The 24,442-nt window shown below is 44.0% G+C and overlaps 1 protein-coding gene and 1 pseudogene across 1 annotated transcript in view; both read right to left on the bottom strand.

The window, feature by feature from the left end:
• CDHR5 (cadherin related family member 5) overlaps positions 1-24,442 on the bottom strand; it is a 209,022-nt gene that overhangs the window by 53,420 nt on the left and 131,160 nt on the right. Inside the window, exons 14-16 of the mRNA XM_063944193.1 lie at positions 10,909-11,115; positions 8,696-8,812; positions 7,866-7,932 (exon numbers count right to left, since the gene is read on the bottom strand). Of these exons, the coding sequence (XP_063800263.1) occupies positions 7,866-7,932; positions 8,696-8,812; positions 10,909-11,115 (391 nt within the window). The remainder of the gene's footprint in view (positions 1-7,865; positions 7,933-8,695; positions 8,813-10,908; positions 11,116-24,442) is intronic.
• On the bottom strand, positions 1,473-1,590 carry LOC134971482 (5S ribosomal RNA; annotated as a pseudogene).

Below are 24,442 nucleotides of genomic sequence, written 5' to 3'. Positions count from 1 at the left end.
AATGATTATGACCACCAGGCGATTTTATGCAAGATACGCAGATAATGCTGACGTAGGATGTCTAAATCTGTGTGACTGATGAAGTGTATCACTCAGTAAATAGTGGGTAAACTACGTGATCTGGGGGACTATGAATGTGGAATGAGGGTTGGTGGTCTCAGCAGTGGTGCACGCATAAGCAAAATGACTGAACTGGTGAATTGTTGAAGGAAGGAAGTTGTTAAAGTGTACACAGCATGGACCAGCAAGGCCTGTGGTTGTAAACGGCTATTGGATGCTCAAACATAGCGGAGAGTGGGCAGACTGTATCAGTGCCACAGATGGGCAACAGTGCATCAAATTATGGATAATCTGAATCAGGAACCAATTCAGATGGCCTCTCATTAAATAGTGCACCGTACATAACATTGTATGGGCTACAGAAGCAGAAGCCTAACCGTATGTCATTGCTATCTGCTGAAAACAGAGTGAAATATTTCCTTGCTTAGGAACACAGTAAATGATTGGAAATGAGTCATGTAGTCTGAGGAAGGGATGCAGTTAATATACCGGCTCTCAAGATCCGGCATTCAGGAGACTGACTCCGGAATCCCGACAGATGGTGAAATGCCGCCATCCAGAATCCTGACAAATGCGGGGTATTCCCACTCTGTTGGTGGGTCCATGCCACCAACTGAGTGGGAATAAAACCTGTGGCAAGTGAAGTGAGCCACCAGCCCATAGCATGGCGAGCGCAGTGAGCCCGCAAGGGAACTCTCTGCCTTGCTGCTGGGATTCTGACAGACAGGATGCCATCTCGGAATTGAGCTACTGACTGCGATCATCTATGCAGGTAACACATCTCCAGCGTCTCAGGTGACGTAGATCACTCAGGGAGTCATTGTTTCCCAGAATTGCATCGATGCTGTGAATGTATAAGCCATTTTACAAAATGGGATTGTGAATCCGCACTAGCCAAACACAATAATTTATCAATAATTATAATTGTATAATAACCAATATCCAAACTGTTGACCTAAATGAGAAACTGTATCTGATTGATGGTGCTCCCAATTATTTTGTAGGCGCGACTACATTTAAAAAGTGAGAGAAACAGACAATAAAACAATTTTTGGGAGCACTCTTTGATGATAATAAAGTAAATGAAATAAGTGAACAATTCATATTTGCTGATAATATAAAACTTAACCTTTATTTTATTCCCCAATAAAATCTGTCATTATTAACTTGGAACAAAGTAAAAGCTTGATTGCCTTTTTAACAAATAAGGTTCAAGCTGCGTAATTAACTGTAGGTGAAAATCTGTGGAATATGTTGTGGATTCCAATATTGGTAATGAGAAGGAATCCGACTGACCACTGAGTAATTTGTGGCTATGTGATATCTTTAACTGGCAATTTGTGTTGACAGTGACAAGATCGAAAGAGGGATCATGTGGCAGTTTGTGTAAGATATTTGATTCCTTGAAAAAATGGCCACAACACCTAGTATTCCAAGGTGGTTTCTCATCCAAGTACTGACCAGGCCTTACCTGCTTAGCTTCCGAGATCGGACGATATCGGGCGTATTCAGGATAGTATGGCCGTGGGTGAGATGGAATACACTTCTGCTTTTTGTAATTGACACAGACCGTGTCTTTCCAAATGAGAGAGTGTAAAAATTCTGCTTTCTGTTGTGACAGTGTATGGTGTACTGGGAGAGGCGTATCGCCTCAGCCAGAGGAACTGTCAACCAGATGAAATGGTGGCTCTCAAGGTTGGCTCAATGTATGGATAAGCCATAAGGACTAATGAAATGAGTCACAGATACTATACAGGGAGTCTGACAAGTCACAAACATTTTTACTTTGGCAGAATAAATCACCATATGTAGGTAGATAATCAACTATTGACTGTCAGGAATGAGTAAATAACAGACACCTATCTGGAGAGTATGTACTGATATCAGGGATAAATAGATTACACACATTAATCCGGAAAGTCTGGACAGATATAGTAAGTCACAAATGCTATCCAAAAATCAAATAAGGAAAAAGCAGAAAGATTTGTTCTACCAGTATAAATACCTCTACATGGGTGAATAATCAAGTATGAACCATCTGAAAAAATCCTTCAAACAAAATGGAACAATGGTTATTGAAGCATTATCCAGCTGCTAAGTCCGCAGGTTACTCTGGTCACATGATCATTATTGTGTCACTGATAGGACAGTTATACTGAAAAGTGCCTATCATTAAAAAACTTGATATTAACTATAAAGTATAAATCAGTATTGATGGCTGTCTTTGGTATCACATAACACTTAGTATGATATATAGTTGAAAAATATAATTAATTGGTAATAACGCGGAGATGAACAAGCCCACAGATGAACAAGCCCACATACAGCGAGCGGTGAAACATAAGTCGAGGAGACTGGACATCAGTGAGTGACGTCATCGCGCACCCGCCCTTTCCGGAAGCGGGCGGAACGCTGAGTTGGAGAATCAGGGAAGCCAGTGACCAGCTACATTAGCAACGCGACCCCTAGAAGTGGTAACTATACCAGAGGCTCCCACAGCATCTTGTGAACAGATTTCACATCTGTGGCAGTCCACATACTTCGCACTTACCAACCAGGGTCAAACATTTATTTATATATGCAAATTGCACTGGTCTTCCGCTGCTCCCCCTTATTACCAATTAATTATATTTTTCAACTATATATCATACTAAGTGTTCTGATACCAAAGACAGCCATCAATACTGGTTTATACTTTATAGTTAATATCAATTTTTTTTTATGATATGCACTTTTCAGTATAACTGTCCTATCAGTGACACAATAATGATCATGTGACCAGAGTAAACTCCGGACTTAGCAGCTGGATAATGCTTCAATAACCATTGTACCATTTTGTTTGATGGGTTTTTCCAGACGGTTCATACTGGATTATTCTCCCATGTAGAGGTATTTATACTGGTAGAACAAATCTTTCTGCTTTTTCCTTATTTGATTTTTGGATAGCATTTGTGACTTACTATATCTGTCCAGACTTTCCGGATTAATGTGTGTAATCTATTTATCCCTGATATCAGTACATACTCTCTGGATAAGTGTCTGTTATTTACTCATTCCCAGGATTGGCCTGGCCCACAGGGGTACAGGGGAAACCACCGGTGGGCCCTACTGCCTGGGGGCCCCACCCCCTCCTCTAGAGATCAGGTTTCAGACAGATCTTGCATGCACTACAGTATTTACTGTATATATATTTATCTAGGGCATGCATGTCCAAACTGCGGCCCTCCAGCTGTTGTGAAACTACATATCCCAGCATGCCCTGACACAGTTTTGCTGTCAGAGAATGCTAAAGCTGTGTCAGGGCATGCTGGGATGTGTAGTTTCTCAACAGCTGGAGGGCCGCAGTTTGGACATGCCTGATCTAGGGGACCAACACTTGCAAAATAGTTAGGCAAACCAATGTGGTGGCTTGGCAGACCCCTTCTAGAGACTGGCCACACCCCTAAACATGGGCCCCTACCACTGCATTCCCCCGGTGGGCCCTACATGCCCCAGTCCGACACTGCTCATTCCTGACAGTCAATAGTTGATTATCTACCTACATATGGTGATTTATTCTGCCACAGCAAAAATGTTTGTGACTTGTCAGACTCCCTGGATAGTATCTGTGACCAGAGGCGTCACTCACCTCTTTTACACCCGGTGCAGCCGCGGCAGCAAAAGGGGTGTGGCTTAGCAGAGGGGGCATGGCTTAGAAAGTGACCCTCTGGAGGGGGCATGGCTTCACGGGAGGGGCGTGGCTTCACGCCCCGACCCGCATTTTCATCACTCCGGGGGTCCGGGAAGTGCGGGCTGCCCCTGGAGATTAGCGTGTCTCTATTGCCTTCTCCTACACAGTGACAGAAGCCGGGTTGCTGCACGTAATGTTACAGTGCAGCACCCGACTCCTGTCACTGAGTAGGAGCTCTCACTTTGGTGTTACCCCTCGGCGGGTGACACCTGAGCGCGGGCCGCACCCCCCGCACCCACCTTGTGACGCCAGTGCGCTGACTCATTTCATATGTCCTGATGGCTTATCCATAAATTGAGCCAGCCTTGAGCTCCACCATTTCATATTTTGTTTGAGCCAGCCTTGAGCTCAATTTTTAGTGATGCAATTATGGATAGTCAGTATTAGTACCTCCTCATCTGATTGAGAAACATATCAATCCAAACACATTTGTGTTTATAGTATTAAAGTCACTCTCATAACAGTTAGTAGAAGTACTTTCATCTTGTTCAAATGATCACACACCATCCTTAGTCCAACACTCTCTCATCTGGTTGACAGTTCCTCTGGCTGAGGTGATCCACCTCTCCCAGTACACCATACACTGTCACAACAGAAAGCAGAAGTGTTTACAGTCACTCTCTCATTTGGAAAGACATGGTCTGTGTCAATTACAAAAAGCAGAAGTGTATTCCATCTCATTCTTGTTTTAACTGCCCATGGCCATACTATCCTGAATACGCCCGATATCGGTGGTCATTCCGAGTTGATCGCTCGCTGCCGATTTTCGCAGTGCAGCGTTTAAGTAAAAAACAGCAAAAATGTGCATGCGCATGGTACTTTCACACAAAACTTTGTAGATTTACACAAGCTCGAGTGACGTTTTTTCATCGCTCGAGTGATCGTAGTGTGATTGACAGGAAGTGGGTGTTTCTGGGCGGAATCTGGCCGTTTTCAGGGAGTGTGCTAAAAAACGCAGGCGTGCCAGGTAAAAACGCAGGAGTGGCTGGAGAAACGGGGGAGTGGCTGGCCGAACGCAGGGCGTGTTTGTGACATCAAACCAGGAACTAAACGGACTGAGGTGATCGCAGTCTAGGAGTAGGTCTGGAGCTACTCAGAAACTGCATTAATTTTTTAGTAGCATTTTTGCTAATCTTTCGTTCGCTATTCTGCTAAGCCAAGATACACTCCCAGAGGGCGGCGGCCTAGCCTTTGCAATGTTGCTAAAAGCAGCTAGCGAGTGATCAACTCGGAATGAGGGCCATCGTCCGATCTCGGAAGCTAAGCAGGTAAGGCCTGGTCAGTACTTGGATGGGAGACCACCTGGGAATACTAGGTGTTGTGAGTATTTTTTCAAGAAATCAAATATCTTACACAAACTGCCACATGATCCATCTTTCGATCTTGTCACTGTCAATACAGATTGCCAGTTAAAGATATCACATAGCCACAAATTACTCAGTGGTCAGTCGGATTCCTTCTCATTACCAATATTGGAATCCACAACATATTCCATAGATTTTCACCTACAGTCAATTCTGCAGCTTGAACCTTATTTGTTAAAAAGGCAATCAAGCTTTTACTTTGTTCCAAGTTAATAATGCCAGATTTTATTGGGGAATAAAATAAAGGTTATGTTTTATATTATCAGCAAATATGAATTTTTCACTTATTTCATTTACTTTATTATCATCAAATAGTGCTCCTAAAAATAGTTTTTTTGTCTGTTTCCCTCACTTTTTAAATGTATAAGCCATTGCAGTGGGAGTCTCTATATAAATCCCAGCAGCTATGGCATTTGCATATTTGAGCACATCTTCTGAGTCAAAAAAAGTATCTGCGGCAGCATTACCATACAACTATGAATCAGGCTCAAAGAGTGAATAGGAAAGCAAATTGCAAAGGTCGACTGTCATACGTGGTCGCTAGCCAATTTATGTTAATTGACTAACTCTCTCTACCTATATGTGTCTATGGTATGGTTCTCTGGAGCAGTATATATATAAATATATATATATATATATATATATATAGAGAGAGAGAGAGAGAGAGAACGAGCAGATGAATAGGCACTCCCACATATAGGCAAAAGGGCACCGGTGCCTTCTCAATGCAGGGTTTTCACATCGACAAGGAAGAAGGAGCGGCATTCGGCGTCTTAAAGTCAGTAACTTGTATTTAAACAACACATTAAATGGTCCGACGTGTACAACCTTGACAAAGGGGCATGTGAGCCCCAAAACGTCGGACCATTTAATGTGTTGTTTAAATACAAGTTACTGACTTTAAGACGCAGAGTGCCGCTCCTTCTTCCTTGTCGATATATATATATATATATATATATATATATATATAAAAACAAATATAGAAAACCACAGCACTCGCCACCCCAGAAGCGGGGTGCAATGTCTGCACTCACCACTCATAGGGTGGGGTGCATGTAGCCCATGGCCACCTACCCAAATACATACAAACAGAAAGCTCAGCACTCACCATAGCAAGCTCACTTATCCTCACAACAGCTTGCTATGGTGAGTGAGTGCTGAACTTTCTGTATATATTATATATATATATATATATATATATACATATATACACACAGTGTATAAATATCACTCCCTACACATTCGGATGCATGAATGAGCACCAGGGAAGGAATTTGTAGTGGCATTAGCATAAGATACAGAGGTGGTTGCAGACACGTCTCACTCGGAATCAGTCCCATGATGTTGACACACTTTTGTTTACTTAATTGCTACATTAGTTTAATATTATATCAGATCAGTAAAAACTGATCTGCAAAAAGTTTCAAAGTGTTTTTTTCACCAGATCAGGAGAACTATAAATAATTGTGCCATCTAAGGCCGGGTACACATCTAAACGACTGGCAATCTTGCTGATGGTTGGGATGAATTCCCTTTGCACCGGACCATCCTAGATTGTGCGATGTTATGAATGATGCAACAAACAATAGCTTTTAATTGACCATGCAGCACAGACAACCAAAAGCTCTCATATGTGACCTGCACGAGCACGCAGTCATGCATATGCACTAAATGATATGTCGTTCCAATATGACAAATTATGCCAATATCGTTTAAGTGTGTACCCGGCCTTAGACTTGTTTTCTACTAGTCATTTTTTTCAACTTTTGTCAGCACTTTAACACATCATATTATGTTTTACATATGCAGTTATAACTAATATAATAAAAGGTTATATTTTATATTTATGGGTCCAGTATGATTGTCCACCGGACCGGATGCCAGCGGTAACAATACCGACGCAGGCATCCTGATCTGTGAAATCCAGACAGGGGCGAGGTAAGTATTGTATGTTCCCCCCTCTTCCCTAATGCTCCCTTCCCGCAGTCTAACCCTAGCCTCCCCCCTTAAGTGCCTAACGCTAACCTCCCCAGAGGTGCCTAAACCTACCCCCCCTTTCCGGCAGCCTAACCCTAGCCTCCCCCCTTAAGTGCCTAACGCTAACCTCCCCAGAGGTGCCTAAACCTACCCCCCCTTTCCGGCAGCCTAACCCTAACCCTCCCCCCTTAAGTGCCTAAACCTAACCTCCCCCGGTGGTGCATAACCCTAACCCCTCCTCCAGCCTAACCACCCCCTTCCGGGTGGCGACTAAACCTAACACCCCCTCCCCCCAAGCACTAACCCTAACTCGCACACTATACTTACGGTCTTAAGGCTGGCTGTCGGGATTCCGGCGTCAGTTTCTTAGCCCCGCCAGGATTCCAGCATCAGCATTTTGACGGATAACAGGATTCCGGCGTCAGTATTCCGACTGCGAGGGTCCCGACAGATGCCATCTTAACCGGATCCCATATTTATATCTCTGGTTTCACTGCTAAAAGTGTGTGCCCCATTATAAGAATTCTAATCTTGCTAAGATACAACCTCTGCTGTACCCCATTCTTGGGACCACACCCCTAATACATCTCATGCTTAGTTATAAAAAATATCCCCTAATAGGGAGCAGTGTGACATAACATATTTATTATACATTACCACTGTGTACTCCTCCTATCCCCCGTCTTGTATATTTTTTGAGTTAACAAAAGCCCAGTGGCAAATACAGTACTTACTTGCTGTGATCTCCACTATGACAATGGTTGAATCAGTTTCAGCGGTTGCACTGTCAGTTGCTGTCACCTATAAAATACAGAACTACACTACAGGGTCACTGGCACAAAAGTAATCATGCACTTCTACGGCGTATTACTTAGCTGTTCATGATGAATCGCATGAATACATACAGCAGCAATCAGGTTGTGATCAGCATTATGTTCTCACTGATAATTATTATTTTTGACTACTGTGGTCTTAGACTACTATTCAACCATGTGGAGCAGATTTGGGATCCGGTCTGAAGATCGACAGTGTCTAGGTCGACAATGTTTAGGTCAACCACTATAGGTCGACAGTCACTAGGTCGACATGGATGGAAGGTCGACAGCGTTTCTAGGTCGACATGTGCTAGGTCGACAGGTCTAAAGGTCGACATGAGTTTTTCACATTTATTTATTTTTTGTGGATTTTTTCATACTTAACGATCCACGTGGACTACGATTGGAACGGTAAAGTGTGCCGAGCGAAGCGGTAGTGGAGCGAAGGCACCATGCCCGAAGCATGGCGAGCGAAGCGAGCCATGCGAGGGGACGTGGTGCACTAATTTGGGATCCCGGTCACTCTACGAAGAAAACGACACCAAAATAAAATAAAAAATCCTCATGTCGACCTTCAGACCCGTCGACCTAGCACATGTCGACCTAGAAACCCTGTCGACCTTCCATCAATGTCGACCTAGTGACTGTCGACCTATAGTGGTCGACCTAAACATTGTCGACCTAGACACTGTCGATAAAATGAACCACACCCAGCAGATTTACCAACATTATAAAGGAACAGAACTTACCTGTAATGTAATGTTGCCTGAGGAGGTGAACAGGGTGTTAGTCAAAATATATCCATCACGGAGAATACTGAAATCAGTGCTGTTTTCTATCTTATACATGATGGCTGGATTTATCAACTGCAAAGGAGAAATAATGGGATCAGATGTTATAATGCGATTTTAATTACCTACCAGTAAATCCTTTTCTCGTAGTCCGTAGAGGATGCTGGGGTCCACATTAGTACCAAGGGGTATAGACAGGTCCACTAGGAGCCATGGGCACTTTAAGAGTTTAACAGTGTGGGCTGGCTCCTCCCTCTAAGCCCCTCCTACCAGACTCAGTCTAGAAACTGTGCACGAGGAGACCGACAACTTCGAGAGAAGGATTTTACACAGATAGTGGTGAGATTCATACCAGCTCACACATACAAGGCAAACCAAGCTAACCAGCTTGAAAATTCTGAGTTAATCATTTAATTATTTATTCTTTTATTGGTGTTCAGATCATTTATCCTAAATTTTAATTGGTTAAATTCTTCAGTGTGCCCCAAACTTGAGCTCTCAGTTACTCTTAACCTGTTGATACATAGCATTGCATCACTGAATTAGGTATGCCCTCCTGCCTGAGCAGCCTAGCTGCGAAGGCAGGCGCAGGGCGGCCATGCTTTCTGTCACAGTGGGAGCATGTGACATCACGCAGCAGCCTCTGAAAATGTCTCTGACCCTCCCCTGTTTTTCCCACACCGCCCCCGCAATGCTGCGTTGCTGCCCCTGACCGCCCTATGAACGCCTCTGCCTAGGGGCAGAGAAAGCTGCGCATAAGTACAGAATCCACAATGTGCTGTGTAATTACGCCAGCCGGAGCTGACGTAATTATCACAGGGATAACTGCTGTATTTTTTTTTACTTTTTTGTTAGTAAATTCGGTCAGATCACATTTCCAATTTTAAGTATGAGAAATGCAATCTGGGTTACTAAAAAAAAAAAAAAGACAATTAAAGGGTTTGGAACAGTTTTTCACAAAAACTACTCCAAAAGCTCTTTAATACATTCAAGTGAAATGAAAAGAAATGTGAAAGGGGTGTGAAAACACCCTTTTTTCACATTATTTCAGAGAAAAAAAAAGGTTAATAAATATTTCCATTAGAGAGCACTAACATGGTACATTCCTGCCCTCAGCTTTCTGCAAGTACCCTCTAGTTGCTAGGGTCTGATCATTTTTCTTCGATCAAACTACATTTATGTAGGTTGTTTTATGCATAATTTTATTTTGGTGTATTATTAATAAAAGTTATATATTTGACATTCATTATGTTGACATGAGAATGTCAACGTGGTTGTAACGTGAACATGCCCATGATGTCGCCATTGATCATGTAGACATTCAGCATGCCAACACTGATGTTATGTTGACATTGCTGGAATGTCAACATACTGGGGCAGATGCATTAACCTGGAGAAGGCATAAGGAAGTGATAAACCAGTGATATGTGCAAGGTGATAAAGGCACCAGCCAATCAGCTCCAATATGTAAATTAACAGTTAGGATCTGATTGGCTGCTGCCTTTATCACCTTGCACATATCACTGGTTTATCACTTCCTTATGCCTTCTCCAGATTAATACATCTGCCCCAATAACCCTAACCCTAAAGGTAACCCTAGCACATTTTGAAATTTACATTTTGTCATCGTCAATATTTTGCAAGTGTTGACATTATTGATGTTAACACTTTAACCATGCTGACATCATCTGTGTTGATCTTCTGCTGTCGACATTGTGAATGTTGACTTGGTAAACAAATACATGGTGACTGCATACTACAGAAAGTCATATATATCTTCTATATCCTATATCAGTGCATCTATATTAGCACTTGTTGTTTAGGTGACATAGGGGTCTATGTATTAAGCCTTGGAAAAAGATACAGTGGACAGAGATAAAGTACCAGCCAATCAGCTCCTAACTGCCATGTTACAGAAACATGACAGGACCTGGTTGGCTGGTACTTTATCTCCATGCACCTTATTTCTCTACAGAACTTAGTAAATAGACCCCACAGAGCCAAGTATAGCATCAGCACTCTTATGCTTATTGCTGTATGACAATATTTTATATCTCTTGACATCAACTTATTTGTGCTTAATTTCTTTTAGCTGTAAATTTTATATTTATTTGATACAGAAAAAAACATTTTCGTAACATTATTTGGAGAATAAAATCAGAGATACCTACATCTAGGTAATCTCTATCTGCAGCAAACACTTGAAGAGGTCCACTCTGGTCACTGGAATCTGCGACAAAGCTTTTGATTGCAGAATCTGAAGCAACATTGCCATGGTAAATGGGATGTTCAAATGTTGGTGGGAAAATGTTCTTCTCTTTGACTTCAATCTGCACTGTGGTTATGGAATATCTCAAGATATTATCAGTTTGGTAAGCCTGGGGAAAGACAAACACAGTATCTTACCAAGGCAAAACATTTGTTATGGATCATATAGATCATATCAGTTAGGGATCATATACAAGTTACATTATCCACCTAGTATGTCTGTGAGATATTATAAGGAAGGAAATATAAAATGGTCTTACACTGCATAAAAGGCCATATGCCATTTACCTGACTCACATATCTAAATCTGGCTACACAATTTGGTCATCCAGTTTAATAACATACATTTAAATCAGCATGACATAGCTACTTATGTTCCCATCAGCCACTAACTATTGCAGGCATTTCCCAACCTCTGGGGTAGATGTATTAACCTGTAGAAGACATAAGGGAGTGATAAACCAGTGATAAAGCAGTGTTAAGTGCAAGGTGATAATGCACCAGCCAATCAGCTCCTAACTGTTAATTTACATATGGGAGCTGATTGGCTGGTGTGTCTATCACCTTGCATTTATCACTGGGTATCACTTCCTTATGCCTTCTCCAGGTTAATACATATGCCCCTCTGTCCTCAAAGCACATTAACGGTCCAGCTTTTAGTGATATCCAGGCTTGATCACAGGTGACTACATTAGTACCTCAGTTAGTTTGATGCTGAAGCCTGGCTATCACTAAAACATGCACTGTTGGTGTGCCTTGAGAACCGAGGTTGGGAATGCTTAATCCATACCACCCAACATGTCCATCTCCAGGAAGAGCAGAATGCTTTGCTCCTGGATTTCCCTCTTAATCTATGATTTCCATCACCTTTGGTGAAACACCTTTCTTATCCATTAACCTGTTCAAAACAGGTGCCAGCAATCATAAATTAAGAGAAAAGTCCAGAAGCAGAGCATTTTGTCCCTCCTGAAGAGGGTCATGTTGGGCGGTATCCCTAAACTAATCTCACATGTTACATCTGCCCCACCTGCGTTGCAGCATGGTTTGTCCTGGTGCAAAGTTACTTGCTTTTTTGAGCTTTACTCCAAACTCAGAATCTGCTCCAAAAGGTTTAATATGGCAATGATAACAGACATATAAAATTACATTTACAAAAAATAATGCAGGACATAAAGCCTTAAAAAAAACAACAGTATTAATTCAACAAATTAGATGGGTGAATATATTTTCTTCTCAGTTTGCTATGATAAATGTCCTGCTATTGCTTACTGCTTGTATTATCTTATTCTGTCTCTTTATCGGGTGTGGGTCATAGGCAGGGCAGCCATCGGGGGGGGTAGAGGGGGGGGGACTGTGGGGACTGGTGTCCCGGTCCCTTACAAATAGGGGGGCCCCACCCTTTGCTCCAACCCCCAATACCTGTAGAGCTGCACCAGACTGTGAATCAACAGCGGGCTGATGCGCAGGGAGGACCTCTTAAAACAAGCCTTCTCTGTACATCGTCTCTCTGTGAATAGTTCCTGTAGGTCCGCAATGCTACACCTATATGTAACGTCACAATGTATGACATCACATAGGGGTGGAGCGGTGCAGCAGAATCCTTTTTGGGAAAGGAGGGGCCCTGTCTATTTTGTCAGTCCCGTGCCCCACAATTTCTGATGGCAGCCCTGGTCATAGGGTCGACAGTAACTAGGTTAACAGTCACTAGGTCGACCACTATTGGTCGACAGTGACAAGGTGGACACCTGAAATAGGTCAACATGATCATTGGGTTGACAGGGACAAGGTCGACATGGAAAAAGGTCGACATGAGTTTGTTTTTTGTGTGTCATTTTCTTCGTAAAGTGACTGAGAACCCCAATTAGTGCACCGTGTTAGCTCGCCATGTTTCGGGCAAGGTGCCTCGCTCCACTACTGCTGCGCTCGGCACAGGTTACCGTTCCCAATTGTAGTCCACGTGGATCGTAAAGTATGAAAAAGTAAACAAAATGAAAGAAAATGTGAAAACCTCATGTCGACAAATAGTAGTCGACCTAATGAGTGGCGACCTAAGTGCTGTCAACCTAAAGACCGGATACCTATCATCCCTTTGGTCGGGATTGAACTGGCCCATGGGGGTACAGGGGAAACCCCTGATGTGTACCACTGCCTGATGGCCCACCCCCTCCTCCAGGTGCCAGACTGTGTTCTTGATTTATACATTCTACATACTGTTTGTTACATTATATTGCAGAGGACTATGGTGTATTTTCTACAGTGCATTGCTGAAATTAATCTGGTACATGATCATGCATGCACTAGCAGAGTATATATATATATGTGTGTGTGTGTGTTCTTTGGTGGTAAATCCGCTGTGCCTTCAGTGTTTAACAAGAATCATGACTTTTCTGTTATCCAAAGTGATAATCGAATATGCGTACTGAACACAGGAAGAATATCAACTTGTAGCTGTATCTTTGCCATAGTTGCCTACCGTCCCTCATTCTGTAGGAGACTCCCTGAAACAGTAGCAATCTCCCTCACTTCCTGAACAGACCAGCAATCTCCCTGATTGCACCATACCCCCATTATATAGCTGTTACATTATTGGGGGAAAAAGAGAAATAAGAGATATATACATTCAAATGGGAACATCAGTGCCATTTCCCTGTATTGGTTATAAGGCACAATGATCCCAATAGCTATATGCATTTTAAATAGAGATGTGCACCGGAAATTTTTCGGGTTTTGTGTTTTGGTTTTCTATTCGGTTCCGCGGCCGTGTTTTGGATTCGGACGCGTTTTGGCAAAACCTCCCTGAAAATGTTTTGTCGGATTCGGGTGTGTTTTGGATTCGGGTGTTTTTTTTCAAAAACAGCTTAAATCATAGAATTTGGGGGTAATTTTGATCCTATAGTATTATTAACCTCAATAACCATAATTTCCACTAATTTCCAGTCTATTCTGAACACCACACACCTCACAATATTATTTTTAGTCCTAAAATTTGCACCGAGGTCGCTGGATGACTAAGTTAAGCGACCCAAGTGGGCGGCACAAACACCTGGCCCATCTAGGAGTGGCACTGCAGTGTCAGACAGGATGGCACTTAACAACATTGGCCCCAAACATCACATGATGCAAAGATACATTTAAAAAAAAAGAGGTGCAAGATGGAATTGTCCTTGGGCCCTCCCACCCACCCTTATGTTGTATAAACAGGACATGCACACTTTAACAAACCCATCATTTCAGCCACAGGGTCTGCCACACGACCGTGACTGAAATGACTGGTTGGTTTGGGCCCCCACCAAAAACAGAAGCAATCAATCTCTCCTTGCTCAAACTGGCTCTACAGAGGCAAGATGTCGACCTCATCATCATCCTCCGATTCCTCACCCCTTTCACTGTGTACATCCCCCTCCTCACAGAGTATTAATTCGTCCCCACTGGAATCCATCATCACAGGTCCCTGTGTACTTTCTGGAGGCAATTGCTGGTAAATGTCTCCACGGAGGAAATGATTATAATTCATTTTGATGAACATCATCTTCTCCACATTTTGTGGAAGTAACCTTGTACGCCAATCGCTGACAAGGTGACCAGCTGCACTAAACACTCTTTCAGAGTACACACTGGAGGGGGAGCAACTTAGGTAAAATAAAGCCAGTTTGTGCAAGGGCCTCCAAATTGCCTCTTTTTCCTGCCAGTATACGTACGGACTGTCTGATGTGCCTACTTGGATGCTGTCACTCATATAATCCTCCACCATTCTTTCAATGGTGACAGAATCATATGCAGTGACAGTAGACGACATGTCAGTAATCGTTGACAGGTCCTTCAGTCCGGACCAGATGTCAGCACTCGCTCCAGACTGCCCTGCATCACCACCAGCGGGAGGGCTCGGAATTCTTAGCCTTTTCCTCGCAGCCCCAGTTGCGGGAGAATGTGAAGGAGGAGCTGTTGACGGGTCACGTTCCGCTTGAGTTGACAAGTGTCTCACCAGCAGGTCTTTGAACCACTGCAGACTTGTGTCTGCCGGAAAGAGAGATGCAACGTAAGCTTTAAACCTAGGATCGAGCACGGTGGACAAAATGTAGTGCTCTGATTTCAACAGATTGACCACCAGTGAATCCTGGTTAAGCGAATGAATCCACAAGTCCCACATGCCTAGCGGAATCGCTCCATTTTAGCTCCTCCTTCAATCTCTCCAGCTGCTCCTGCAAAATCCTGATGAGGGGAATGACCTGACTCAGGCTGACAGTGTCCGAACTGACTTCACGTGTGGCAAGTTCGAAGGGTTGCAGAACCTTGCACAACGTTGAAATCATTCTCCACTGCGCTTGAGTCAGGTGCATTCCCCCTCCTTTGCCTATATTGTAGGCAGATGTATAGGCTTGAATGGCCTTTTGCTGCTCCTCCATCCTCTGAAGCATATAGAGGGTTGTATTCCACCTCGTTACCACCTCTAGCTTCAGATGATGGCGGGGCAGGTTCAGGAGTGTTTGCTGGTGCTCCAGTCTTCGGCACGCGGTGGCTGAATGCCGAAAGTGGCCCGCAATTTTTCAGGCCACGACAGCATCTCTTGCACGCCCCTGTAGTTTTTAAAAAAATTCTGCACCACCAAATTCAATGTATGTGCAAAACATGGGACGTGCTGGAATTTACCCACATGTAATGCGCGCACAATATTGGTGGCGTTGTCCGATGTCACAAATCCCCAGGAGAGTCCAATTGGGTTAAGCCATTCTGCGATGATGTTCCTCAGTTTCCATAAGAGGTTGTCAGCTGTGTGCCTCTTATGGAAAGCGGTGATACAAAGCGTAGCCTGCCTAGGAACAAGTTGGCGTTTGCGAGATGCTGCTACTGGTGCCGCCGCTGCTGTTCTTGCTGCGGGAGGCAATACATCTACCCAGTGGGCTGTCACAGTCATATAGTCCTGAGTCTGCCCTGCTCCACTTGTCCACATGTCCGTGGTTAAGTGGACATTGGGTACAACTGCATTTTTTAGGACACTGGTGAGTCTTTTTCTGACGTCTGTGTACGTTCTCGGTATCGCCTGCCTAGAGAAGTGGAACCTAGATGGTGTTTGGTACCGAGGACACACTACCTCAAGAAATTCTCGAAGTCCCTGTGAACTAACACCAACACAGCTGCCAAGGCCTGAGTTATCCGCTTTGCAACAGGATGACTGCTGTGATATTTCATCTTCCTCGCAAAGGACTGTTGGACAGTCAATTGCTTACTGGAAGTAGTACAAGTGGTCTTCCGACTTCCCCTCTGGGATGATGATCGACTCCCAGCAGCAACAACAGCAGTGCCAGCAGCAGTGGGCGTTATACTCAAGAATCCATCGGAGGAATCCCAGTCAGGATAGGACTCGTCAGACTTGCCAGTGACATGGCCTGCAGGACTATTGGCGTTCCTGTCTAAGGAGGAAATTGACACTGAGTGAGTTGGTGGTGTGGTTTGCGGGAGCTTGGGTACAAGACAGAGGCGTCATGAGGGGGGTGCGGGGGGTGCGGCCCGCACCCAGGTGTCACCCTTCAATGGGGTGACACCAAAAAGAGCTGTACACCCGCACACCCATCCACAGATACGTCTGCGGCTGCACCCACACTTATTCCTCCCCAGCACCGCACCCCCGCCGACTTCATCACCGGACAGCGGTGATATACACACCGGCCCGCCTGTACACCGCCGCGGCGCCACGGTGACCGGGTCCGTACTACTATCACCATGGTGATGAGCTATAAACTGTTGCCGGGTGCTGTACGTCACGAGTGACGTCATACGCACGCCTGCACCGCATGCCTTGCTGGGAGGGAGAATGGGAGGAGACTTTGCTGGGCAGGGAGGACGGCCGTTACCAGAGGGAGCTGTACTGCAGGGACTAAAGTGCGCACCTCATTGCCTTCTTCTCTGGCTGGCTGTGAGCTGTTTCAGCTGAGAGAGGGTGTGTATGTTTGATTCAATGTTTTACAGTTTACAATTACATTATAAACCATTATTACTTGAGTAAAAAAAAATGTTTTGAATAAAAAAAAATGTTTTGAGTGTGTGTGTGTGTGTATATATATATATATATATATATACATATGTGTGTATATATATATATATATATGTATGTATGAGTCTGAATACCTCCGCCGCCACATTGAGCTCTTGCCACGCGGCCGCTCCTGATTGGCTGCCGGTCCGCAAAATAGTAGCGCCGCGGTCATAGGAGCTGCAGTGCTGCCGACCACAGCCTCCTCCTCCTTGCACCGCCGCCGCCCTCTGCCTCCTCCTCCACTACACCGGCGCTGCCCTCAGCCACCCCACCGTTGCCCTCAGTCCTTCTCTGCACCTCCGCCTCCTCTGCACCATGCCAATCACAGCCATCTCATCCACCGCCCCGCAGACCACAGCATCCTCAGCACCGCCGCTGCTAAATAGGTAATCTTACCCTGCTGCCTTTCTCTCGCCCTAGTCCCTACTATGTGCCCTTGCTGTCCCTCTCTCTGTCCCTATGTCCCTGCTGTCACTTTCCCTGTCCATCTGTCACTCTCCCTGTCCCTGTTGTCACTTTCCCAGTCAATCTGTCACTCTCCCTGTTCCTATGTCCCTGCTGTCACTCTCCCTGCTCCTGCTGTCACTTTCCTTGTCTCTCTGTCCCTGTCCCTGCTGTCACTCTCCCTGAATTTTGTGTCATACAGTGTGCTATAATGTGAATTTCGGCTTAAACCGTGTGCTGTAATGTGAATTTCGGCTCATTCAGTGTACTGTAATGTGAATTTCGGCTCATACAGTATGCTATAATGTGAATTTCGGCTCATACCGTGTGCTATAATGTGAATTTCGGCTCATTCAGTGTGCTATAATGTGAATTTCGGCTTATGCCGTGTGCTAAAATGTGAATTTTGGCTCATGCAGTGTGCTATAATGTGATTTTTGACTCATTCTGTGTGTTATAATGTGAAAACTAGTACAAAAACATAACTAAGGGTTCCGTGTATTGTGATACGGGAGGGTGGCATGGGGGGTGACACCGTGAGTTACCACACCGGGTGACACCAACCCTAGTGACGCCTCTGGTACAAGAGGAAGGGATTTAGTTGTCAGTGGACTGCTTCCGCTGTCACCCAAAGTTTTTGAACTTGTTAATGACTTCTGATGAATGCGCTCCAGGTGACGTATAAGGGAGGATGTTCCTAGGTGGTTAACATCCTTACCCCTACTTATTACAGCTTGACAAAGGCAACACACGGCTTGACACTTGTTGTCCGCATTTCTGTTAAAATAATTCCACATCAAAGAGGTGATTTTTTTTGTAATTTGACCAGGCATTTCAATGGCCATATTCGTCCCATGGACAACAGGTGCCTCCCCGGGTGCCTGACTTAAACAAACCACCTCACCATCAAAATCCTCCTTGTCAATTTCCTCCTCAGCACCAACAAAACCCATATCCTCATCCTGGTGTACTTCAACAGTGACATCTTCAATTTGACTATCAGGAACTGGACTGTGGGTGCGTGCAAATGGTGGAAGGAGCCACCTCTTCCCATCCAGTGTTGGGAAGGTCGGGCATCGCAACCGACACAATTGGACTCTCCTTGGGGATTTGTGATTTAGAAGAACGCACAGTTCTTTGCTGTGCTTTTGCCATCTTAACTCTTTTCAGTTTTCTAGCGGGAGGATGAGTGCTTCCATCCTCATGTGAATCTGAACCACTAGCCATGAACATAGGCCAGGGCCTCAGCCGTTCCTTGCCACTCCGTGTCGTAAATGGCATATTGGCAAGTTTACGCTCCTCCTCAGTCGCTTTTAATTTAGATTTTTGGGTCATTTTACTGAACTTTAGTTTTTTGGATTTTACATGCTCTCTACTAAGACATTGGGCATCGGCCTTGGCAGATGACGTTGATGGCATTTCATCATCTCTGCCATTAATAGTGGCAGCAGCTTCAGCACGAGGTGAAAGTGGATCTTGATCTTTCCCTATTTCACTCTCCACATTTTTGTTCTCCATTTTTTAATGTGTGGAATTATATGCCAGTAATATTATTATATCAATAGCAATGACCTACTGTACTGTACAACTATATACTGTTGGTCACCAAAATGCTGCACTGTACTACTATATATACTGCTCACAAAAATGCAGCACAGATATGGAATGGATACTTGCAGTGACACAGAGCTGCAAGATACAGCAATGGCCTACTGTACTGTACAACTATATACTGTTGGTCACCAAAATGCAGCACACGGAGCACAGATATTTGCAGCACACTGAGCACAGATATGGAGCTTTTCAGGCAGAGAACGTAGATATTTGCAGCACACTGAGCACAGATATTTGCAGCACACTGAGCACAGATATGGAGCTTTTCAGGCAGAGAACATAGCCACATCCTCTCCGTTCAATCTCCAATGCACGAGTGAAAATGGCAGCGACGCGCGGCTCTTTATATAGAATACGAATCTCGCGAGAATCCGACAGCGGGATGATGACGTTCGGCTACGTTCGGGTTAACCGAGCAAGTCGGGAAGATCCAAGGCTGCCTCAGAACCATGTAAAATAGGTGAAGTTCAGGGGGGGGTTCGGATCTCGACGAACCGAACCCGCTCATCTCTAATTTTAAATAAGGTTTCTCGTGGCCGCTTGCAGTATATGGAACCTCTTGTAAATCACAATACACAAACAAATCCTGCAAAATATCAGTGTCGTTTCTTCAACAAGTAGATCTTACTAACTTTGGGGCTAATTTACATTTGGATATAAGTCATTTTCAGGACACGCCTCTCTGATATAGCAGTACACGTCCGCACTGATAGGTGTTACTTTCACAATCTCCCTGAAATGCTTTTTCAAAAGTAGGTGTCAAAGTCAGAAAAATATCTCTATGCACACTACCATATTTGCACCTCACACAGGTCCGTGCTGCGCATGCGTACGCTCTCCCGTACGTGCGCATACTCACAGTCGCGGGCACCCGCAGGCGCACGGTATGCGTATTTACGGTAGAGTTTATGTGATCGTAGCGTGCGACTCGATCATTACATATTTTCACTATATAATGTATTTTGTAGATCATGGTCCCTTTGATAGATTCTGAAAGTTTAGTTAACATAGCATGTTCCTGAACAGAGAGATCCCTCTTTGTATTGTACGAAGGGTCTAACAGGGGTCATACAGTGGTGTTTGGTACCCATCGGAAGAGTATTTAAATAGCAATATTCCGGTGTTGGTTTGGAGCGGATTAATCGCTCGTGCGAATAGTTATGGACATAAGAAGTTTATGTCCATTTACTATTATTTGTTCTTATTTAGTCATGCGGCGGGAAACCCAGTATCCCACCCACCTGAACAGTTGGAAGCAGTCACAGCCCACCTGTATGAATCAACCTATGACCTTTTGTTATAATGCGAAGCCGAATTCCTGTGTCCAATGAACAATGAGATTGTAGGGACCATTGAATTGTATTGTGTGTGGGGCATAAATAGGCAGGCCGACCATATCCAGTTCACTCTTCAACGGTTATCATTGCTGAAAATCGGGAGCTGGATGTCCAGAGGCGCATGCGATCGTTTCCTTTGTGCGTAAGTGTTTCTCCGCAACTATATTGATCTTCTTGTTATTGTGGGCCAATCTCTCTCTCTCTCTCTCTCTCTTCTCCTCTTTCTCTCTTATTTTCCCTTAAATAGTAATTGTATTTCCTGTGTAGTTATCTGGTTAGGTAGTCTATGTTATATTGTAGTGTATGATTTGTATTTGTATTAATTCTTTTGCAAGTATATCATTCATAATATATATATATTAGGCGTTGGACCCTAAGCCCAGGTATCTGTGTATTTCTTATAGTGTTAAGTATTCTCAGAGCGTCGGTGACGCTAGAACAGCTTTAAAGTTAATAAGGTTATACTGTGTTGCATTTACACTCTATCACTACACTAAGGTTTTACTGCACAATACACTGTTTATGGTTTAGATACAAAGGTTTAACATTGTGAGCGTCAGCGCCGCTGGTGATCTCGTGGTCCCGAGCGTCCGCTACGCTATAGCGAATCATTAAGTTAGTCAGCAGCCAATAGCATGCCTGCCTGTGATCTCTTGGCCGTGAGCGAACGTGACGCTTGAGCGTCTCGACTACGGCTAAGCGATTGTTACGCAACGAGCGTACCCTTACGGTACTTCATACGTAGATAGCGTACAGTGTTCTTAGACCTCATAAAGGGTTTTATATAAGATAAATATTTAGCTTTATCAATTGCGGGCTCGTCCTGTCCTTCACATATCTGCACTAGGTAATTTCAGCAGACATTATCCAGCAGCAAAGGGCGGGAGATCATATTCCTCGTAGTGCTGTTTGGATAAGCGTCTGCTTCTCTTAGTAAAGGGTGCTGAAGGAATCCGGGAACCGGAGGTAAGAACAACACGCTAGTCTCTTTTAAAACTGTTTATTTTTCTGTCTTGCGTACACACGCACGCATATCTGCATTTCTTTTCATTCGTGTATTTTCATATATCACTCTCCTGTTTGCTATTGTATAATTGATAAACGTGCTAAGAGAGATTTGCCGCTATTTCATAGTTTAAGAGTAAAAAGGTAATATAGTTAAAGTATAGACAAACGCAGCTGTGCCTGAGAGACAAGGCGAAGTCAGTGTGGTGCGCGGTAGATGATAAAGGATCATCTACATTGATAAACGTATAAATTGTGTTACGGTGGATCTTTGCTTTGCGTACACGTGTCTCTAACAAAGGACTGAGACTTGCGTACGCAATCCAAGGGCCGACCCACGCAGAGTATATTACGCAACGGAGCGTACGGGTACGCCCACATAACTCAAATCACAAGTGTTAATTTTTTTTCAACGCGATAAATAGCGCAACGCGGTAAATAACGCAAGGCGATAAATCGCGCAAATCTATTTTAACATTCGAAATTTAAATTAACAGATCCTTCTCCTAATTGGTAACACATCTGGTCTAAAGAAAATTTCTGCGCAGAAATAGAAATAGAAACAAAAGTGTATATGTGGTGAGTGAGTGTTTGTTTGTACAATTTTTGAGGTTGAACCACAAGAAAAGTCGAGTTCTCGTGAGGTACATGCGTGTAAGTGACGTACATGGTGGCTAGGGAGGCATCCCTGGTTAAAACATACAATTTGAGCATTAGAGTGTAGCAGACCAGGAGGTCATACTGTAACAGACCAGGAGGTCATAGCAGACCAGCAGGTTTAGGTACAGCAGACAAGGAAGTCCGCTATACAGTCCACAGGCACAACACCTAAAAGGGTTGGTGCAACACCCATATAGGCCATACAAGCTCTGGCTGAAGGAATTCGCAGCCGTAATTTTCGATTCCACTGGTCGCTCCGTACATAAGATTAGTTGCTTATGTGCTGAACGATTGTACCGCACGTAATTGTGTGCATTAGTAAACCTGACCGGTACTATTTGTGTACGAAGGTCATAAACGCTATTTGTACATTCTAACGTGATTTGTGTAATTTTTTTATTTTAAGGGAAGTTCGCTGGTCACTCAGGAACTATCCAACAACCGATACTTGCTGGGGAACGCGCCCCAGTAAATAAAGGTTCACAGGGGCCCTAGGTTGGGTACAACAGCTCTGGATACAGTGATTGTGTTACTGGCCAACGTGGGCGAGAAGTGAGTGGAGTACTCGGTAAACTTCACCGCCAGCCTGCCCCGGGCATCTTGGTTTTTGTAAGGGTTCGCTGAAGAAAAGCAACACCTGCAAGTTATGGGGGCCAGTTGTTCAGGTAGGGGGCGATCAACCTCGGTTCGGGTTGATTTAGTAAACCGACCAATCGGGTCGGCCAGGTATGTAATGTGTGAAAAATACGGTTCACACATAGAGGTTTTATGTGATGAATGGGAAAGAATGACGGTACATGACGGGGAGAAATTCCCAAGAATAGGTAGCTTTAGCCCAGAAGTGTTACTAAATCTAAGGAGAAGGATAGGTCTTATTGAACCAGCAAAGAGACGGATCAAACATTATGATTGTTTAAAGTTATGGCAACAGGAAAGTGAAATGCAAAAAGAGCTAACTGGCATACCTGACTCTCATCTTGGGAGGAGAGATGTGGCAACGGAGAGGATTATGGTTGCGGAGAAAGGCACAATGTTGAACAATAAAAACGCACTTAGCAACTGTAGTATAGATGATAAGAATAAGTGTAATAAACATAACAATGATAATTATAATGCTGTTAAATGTACAACTATTAACCCGTGCAAGTTGCACCCCATGTCAAACTTCCCTCAGGAATACGAGCAAGAAAGTGAACTCAACACGATGTCGGCACCACTTCCAGCAGCCATCACACAAGACATCCAGGTGGACGCGACCAAATCGGTAAAGGCAATAATCAAACCCCCTAACGGAGGGTCAGGTGAGGTCGTGTCCACAGGTACGTACAATGTTTTATATCACGCACAAACAAATGTACCCCATATTGTAAGACCAAAGCAAGGTGATGTAATTGAGTTTAGTCCTCCCCAATGGGAAGACTGACGATCAGGGAACCATTCCCGTCCAGGACAGTGCAATGCGCTGTCCCTGGTCCCGGACCGAATTGAGATCAATTATGTCCGAATTTCCCGATCCACGGAAAAATCTAGTCGCATGTCAAAGGTTCATTAAAGAACTAGGAAACTCAACAGAACCCACCAACAAAGATTGGCGGACAGTGCTGAGGGCATGTTTGCCCTCCGGTGTTGACTCTGCGACATTTATTACTGATTGTCAATTAGACACAGAAGTACCTCAAACGGAGGAACACAATCAGGAATGTATTAAGCAGATAAACCAACAGTTGGAAGTATATTTCCCTGCCGTTGTCAAGTGGAATGAAATCTTCTCCATAAGACAAAACGAAAGGGAAAGTATCTCCAGTTATTTCAATCGAGCACTGCAAGTAATGGCTAGGAACACTGGGATCACAGACATCAAAACATGCGCACAGCATAGAGAAATGAGCGGTTAAGGTATTAATGAATGGTTTAAAGGAGGTATTGAGTACAAGGGTACAGACCACCAACCCAAACTGGAGAAATATCTCGGTGGCCGCATTAAGAGAGGCCGCTATTGATATTGATCAAAATATCACCAGATACAGAGAGTCACAAAGTGATAAATTAATGGCCGCAAGTATACAGGCCCTAACCACAAGACCACTCCAGCATAAGCCCCAAACCCCTGCGAGAAATTTAAATGTGGAAGTCTGTTACAATTGTCATAAAAAGGGACACTTTGCGAGAGATTGTAGATCAAGAAAAATACAAAAGTCATATCAATCCCCTAGACAACAACATAACCATGATATCCAAGGAAGCAGGGAAGCACAGGGAAAGCGGTTGATGGTGATGAGCATCCGAGCGTTTGAGGAGGCATCAAATCAACCAAAACCTCAGGTCACTGACACTTGGAAGAAGCCC

The sequence above is a fragment of the Pseudophryne corroboree genome, chromosome 11, assembly GCF_028390025.1.
Source record: "Pseudophryne corroboree isolate aPseCor3 chromosome 11, aPseCor3.hap2, whole genome shotgun sequence".
Taxonomy (NCBI): Eukaryota; Metazoa; Chordata; class Amphibia; order Anura; family Myobatrachidae; genus Pseudophryne; species Pseudophryne corroboree.
Note: the sequence above shows the minus strand (reverse complement) of the source record. Positions and strands in the feature narration are given on the sequence as shown.